The sequence below is a fragment of the Acinonyx jubatus genome, chromosome D1 (assembly GCF_027475565.1).
Source record: "Acinonyx jubatus isolate Ajub_Pintada_27869175 chromosome D1, VMU_Ajub_asm_v1.0, whole genome shotgun sequence".
NCBI lineage: Eukaryota > Metazoa > Chordata > Mammalia > Carnivora > Felidae > Acinonyx > Acinonyx jubatus.
In genome coordinates this window covers 14149648-14155123 of record NC_069390.1, presented here as the reverse complement: position 1 = coordinate 14155123, position 5476 = coordinate 14149648, and the positions used below count along the sequence as shown (strand labels likewise).

At 37.7% G+C, this 5476-nt stretch overlaps 1 protein-coding gene and 1 pseudogene across 1 annotated transcript; one reads left to right on the top strand and one right to left on the bottom strand.

The window, feature by feature from the left end:
• The first annotated feature begins 360 nt into the window (after positions 1-360).
• Positions 361-1077, top strand: LOC106986192 (olfactory receptor 10AG1-like; annotated as a pseudogene).
• A 1837-nt stretch (positions 1078-2914) lies between these two features.
• On the bottom strand, positions 2915-3871 carry LOC106986189 (olfactory receptor 10AG1-like). The gene has a single exon (XM_015084367.2). It carries the CDS (start codon positions 3854-3856, stop codon positions 2915-2917), a length of 942 nt encoding a protein of 313 aa, XP_014939853.2. The 5' UTR covers positions 3857-3871.
• Between the last annotated feature and the right edge of the window lie 1605 nt (positions 3872-5476).

The following is a 5476-nucleotide window of genomic DNA, read 5'->3' as shown; positions in this document are numbered from 1 at the left end:
ATAAAAAAAATAATAAAATAATAATAATAGTAGTAGTAGTAATGATAATAATAATAGCAATCCCTCACAAATTCTTCTTTAAAAAATTTTTTTAAAATGTTTGTTTATTTTTGAGAGTGCAAGCAGGGGAGGGGTAGAGAGAGAGTGGGAGACACAAAATCCGAAGCAGGCTGGAGGCTCTGAGCTGTCAGCACAGAGCCCGATGCAGGGCTCGAACCCATGAACTGAGAGATCATGACCTGAGCCGAAGTTGGATGTCCAACCAACGGAGCCACCCAGGCATCCCCCCTCACAAACTCGTCTTAAAATGATTTCCTCATACCATTTTATGAGGAAAGTCGTATCTACTACAAAAAAAAAATGACAAAAACTAAACAAGACCTTATTTTCACAGGTGTTACCTGGAGACCAAAGAGGAGAAGGCAATTTATCTTCAGTCACGCATTTGTTCTCCTGGGCTTTTCTGACCTTCCAAACTTCCAGGGACTTCCATTTGGAATTTTCTTTCTCATCTACCTATTCATCTTAACAGGAAATGGTCTTGTCATAATGATTGCGAGGGTAGACTGTGTTCTTCAGACACTCATGTATTTTTTCTTGCAAATTTTCCCTCTCTGGGATCTGTTATGTGTCTGCCACTCTCTCCAGGATCCTGGTTAATCATTGTACTCAGGATAGAAACATCTCTTTGTTGGGTTGTGCCACTCAAATGTGCTTCTTCCTTGTTCTGGGAGGCACAGAGGCATTTCTTCTGGCAGTGATGGCTTATGACCGCTCTGTGTCCCTTTGTAACCTCTGCATTACCCTCTAGCCGTGTGCCATGTGCTTCCAGCTGGCTGTTGGTGCCTGGCTTGGTGGGATTCCAGTTGAGATAGGGCAGACATGCCAGGTGTTCTTGCTGCTCCTCTTGGGCTCTAATCAAATCAACCGCTTCTTCGGTGACATCCCCACATTGAGCAAGCTGGCCTGTGGGAATACATCACGGAATGAAATGTGTGTCTGTTTGGTAGCTCTATTTTTTGCCATGATTCTTCTTCTACTGATTCTTGACTCATATGTGAAAATATGATTGTTAATACTTTTCACAGATTTTGGGGGTGGAGTGTAGAACGTCATTTTCTTTTTTTTTTTCTTTCTTTCTTTTTTTAATGTTTATTTATTTTTGAGACAGAGACAGACAAAGCACAAATGGGGGAGGGGCAGGGAGAGAGAGGGAGACAACAGAATCCGAAGCAGGCTCCAGGCTCTGAGCTGTCAGCACAGAGCCTGACGCGGGGCTGGAACTCATGAACCGTGAGATCATGACCTGAGCCGAAGTCGGAGGCTCAACTGACTGAGCCACCCAGGTGCCCCTAGAACATCATTTTCTAGCTAAAAATAATCACGGTGCTCCAAGAACATATCTCTTATTTCCCATTCTACAAAAGTTAGATGAGTTGACATCTATTAGACATGTTAACAGGCTTACATGTTTTTCCTCTTGTTAGTTATCTCTTCTATCTCAACTTTTTTTTTCTCTATTAGGCAGGAGGGACAATGAAAATGAAGGGAATTTTTTATAGCTGTCTCATTCCATTCTGTGTATAATAGCTTCAGGAATTATCTGATTTCTGCTTGGAAATTTTCCTGGGATTATTTTTTATTGTTGATACTGTGTTTCTATTTTTTTAAATTTCCATTTCATTTCTATTATATTTTTATAGTTTTGATATGTTCATATGCAAGTGAGTAGAACAGACTTTTTGACTTATGGGCTAAGAAAGTGCAAGCTTCATCACATATTTTTTAATCAGAAGGAAGCATTTCTGACAGGTAATGGTTCCTTAGAGATCCGTTGCCTACATTTACAAAGGATTTATTAGATAGGCATAAATATTGAAAACCAATAAAGTTATTTGTATAAGTACAAAGAGAGAAACAACACAAGCAACTGATCATAATGATTATCTTGATACACAATAAATACATATTTATGAATACATATGCAATTTTCATGATTAAACAAACAATACAAACTTATTGCAATAAACTGTAACTGTCAGTAAAACGAAGGAGAAAATGATAGAATATTTTTCTCTGAGATATCCACAGTTGACACTGGTTATCATATTTTTATTGATCATTTGCAGGGTCTGTGTGTATGTGGCATACTAGTTATATGTGCAATGTCTGTGTTTTTATAGTACATATATTTTGTGAAACTTTATTTCCATTTCCCTAATTTTCCCATCACACTATCATCTCTAGAAAAGTATATTAAAAATACATTCTTATGACTTTCTCCCCTCTTTTAATTAGAAGCAAACATTTTAATAATAATATTCACTTTTGTCAAATCATAGGACTATACTATATACATATATTTAATCTGATATTAGTGTATATCATGCTTACTATTGACTGGTATTAGTGTACCAAAATCATTTATAAAACTGTGTTTTCAGTGAAAGATGCTCTTTTTCCTTAAGAAATTATTTCTTGTAGAGTCGTTGCTATATATATACATATATATACACATATATATATATGTATGTATTAATATTCATTGTCAACCTGGTTCTTAAAATGACTGTTACCATTCTATATAAATGAATGACATGGGTTCCAATAAGTGATATAACTGTGTCTATATTACAGTTAAGTCTATGATATCAATCTTTGTCAAGAGTTCTTACTGAGAGAGGAAAATAAAACACAATAAAACTATAAAATTACCAATAGAATGATTTTTTATTTGATAACACATACATATATTATGACTTGATGCATTACACATTACAAGTAATTTTTAATTTGGAAAAAAGCTACCACCGTAGAGACAAATATTACAGTTTGATATAAATATCTGTTTAAATTGCAGTACCAATATATAAGAAATGAATTCCTATAAGTATAACATTTTTAATGAAGTGAATTACTTATATAGCAATCTTCTCAATGCCATGATGACATCCTTGTTCCTTAGACTGTATATCATGGGATTAAACATGGGAGTCACAATTGTGTAGAAAAGAGAAAGTACTTTGTCAATTCCTGCTGAGTGACTGTGTTTGGGTCTTAAGTAAGTGATAACGGCTGATCCAAAGAACAACGCCACGACAATAAGATGAGAAGAACAGGTGGAGAAGGCTTTGGCCCGACTTGTGGCTGATGGCAATTGAAGGACTGTGGAGATGATTTTGCTATAGGAGATAAGTATCAACAGAAAGGGAATGGTGACAATCAACACAGCAGCTATGTAGATCAACATTTCACTCACAAATGTGTCCCCACAAGCAAGCTTGAGGATTGGGGGGATGTCACAGAAGAAGTGGTCAATTAAATTGGAGCCACAAAAGGACAGAGAGAAAATCTGGAACGTTTGCCCTATCTGGACTGGAATTCCACTGATCCAGGAGCCAGCCACCAGCTGGATACAGATCTTATGGTTCATGACTAGAGGGTAGTGCAGAGGGTTACAGATGGCCACGTAGCGGTCATAGGCCATCACTGTCAGCAGGAAACACTCCGTGGCTCCCAACACAAGAATACAGCACATCTGTGTGGCACAGGCAACTAATGAAATTGTTCTTCTCTGGGTCCAAAGGTTCATAAGCATTCTGGGGAGAGTAACTGACACATAGCAGATTTCTAAAAAGGAAAAATTGCCAAGGAAATAGTACATAGGAGTCTGAAGTGCAGGATCCAATTTTGTTATTAGAAATATGATGCCATTACTCATCACAATAGCGATATAGATGACCAAGAACAATCCAAATAGAAGCCACCGGAGATGGGGAACATCAGCAAAGTCCAAGAGAACAAATTCTATCAGTTCAGTTAGGTTTGCTTCTGGTGGTTTTTCTTTGTGTTGCATCTGCGAAAGGGGCAAATTTAGCTTCTACTTTTAGTTTACCGTAAGAGATCAATACCTGTTTTCTAAATTGCATTAGGATATCTATATTGAGTTTCTTAACCATTGTAATTGTTTCTAATTTAATAATGTTACTATTTGTGTATTTCTCACTTTCTCAGTTTAGATCCTATGGATTATCACTGTATACACTCCCTGCAAATGTCCTTGAAGATTCTTCCATACACTTTCTGAATACAGCCCAGGATAAACCAAACTATGCCCTACTCAGCACAGACAGTGGAAAAATTGGCAATCACTGAAGACAGATCTCCAGCTTTGCCATTTGGTCCCACTTTTCATTTCATTCCTTGACAGTCATTGTCAAGGAATTTGTTCTCTATGATTATTGTTCTCTATGATTATTCTCCACCACCATTCAATAGTACTCTATCAGACTTTGTCTTCCTCGTACATTTTCAACTGCCTGCTTGAACACTGTCATTACCCTACAATACTTGTTGATCCTGATCATACATTTTCTTATTATACAGTTCACATTATTAGGCAAATTACCCCCAAAAGGAATATTTTATCACACATAGGGGAATGCAACAAATACCTTTTGGTAAGATACTAAGTGGGGAACATTAAGAGTGGAACAAGGTGGAGAGAGCGGGGCGGGGCGGGGGGGGGCGCGGTTATTTGGGAAAAGTTGCCTGGGAGTGTAGATAGAGATTGAGAAACAGCCAAGCGGTGAACTCCGGGAAAGTAGGGATGGCCTGAAGTGTGTTCATTACCTGTGGGTATGTGAGTGGGCAGGGGGAGAAACAATTCTGTTTGCTACTTGTATTTCCACTGTCTCTATTGTTCCTCACAAAACGCTTCAAGCAACAGTTTCTAAACTCACTTCTCTTGAAGGCAAGAACATCGCGACTTACCAGTGATTGATAATTTGATCATGTGCACATAGGTTTTGTGATTACAAGTTATTGCCTATTTTTTTTTTACTGGGCTTACGTTTGAATCCTGACTGCGTGATTTATTATCTGTGTGACATTAAGCAACTGTTCAAAATTTTTAGGGTTTGCTTCCTTATTTGTCATAATTAAATGAGATAATATTGGTAAAATTACCTAACAATTTTATTCGGTTTATTTATTAGTTACGGTTTTATAACTGTAATCATGAAAATGCTATGGATATGATATTATGTTCTTAAGTCTTTAGTCCCCTGTACCACGTTGTTTAGAGAAATGGTATTCATTAGAATTATTGAGTTACTTGTGGGTGATCGCTGCTATGTTTTCATTCTTTCCTTTCATCAGGGTCAGGACTACTAAGGTAAGGTGAGTGAGACTCCTCAGGTACAAAATTTAAGAGGCATTCACTCACTCTCAGGGGTGATTCTGTGTTGCATAATCCAGAAAGTAAATGCCTCCTTCGATATTGCACCCTTGGAACTTCTTGGCTCAAGATGGGTCCGAGCCATGCCTTTCGCCTCTCCATTCCGGTGGGTCTAGACTTTGTCCACCAAACACAGCATAATATAGTGTCATGGATAAAAAATACAGTCCTGCCAAAATGGGCCAGATTTAAATTATGGCTCCACCACCTGCGAGCCATGTGACCTCATGAGAGATG

Bases quoted from the DNA above. Each gene is read 5' to 3' on its own strand.
- LOC106986189 (XM_015084367.2), bottom strand. From the start codon at position 3,856: ATGCAACACAAAGAAAAACCACCAGAAGCAAACCTAACTGAACTGATA.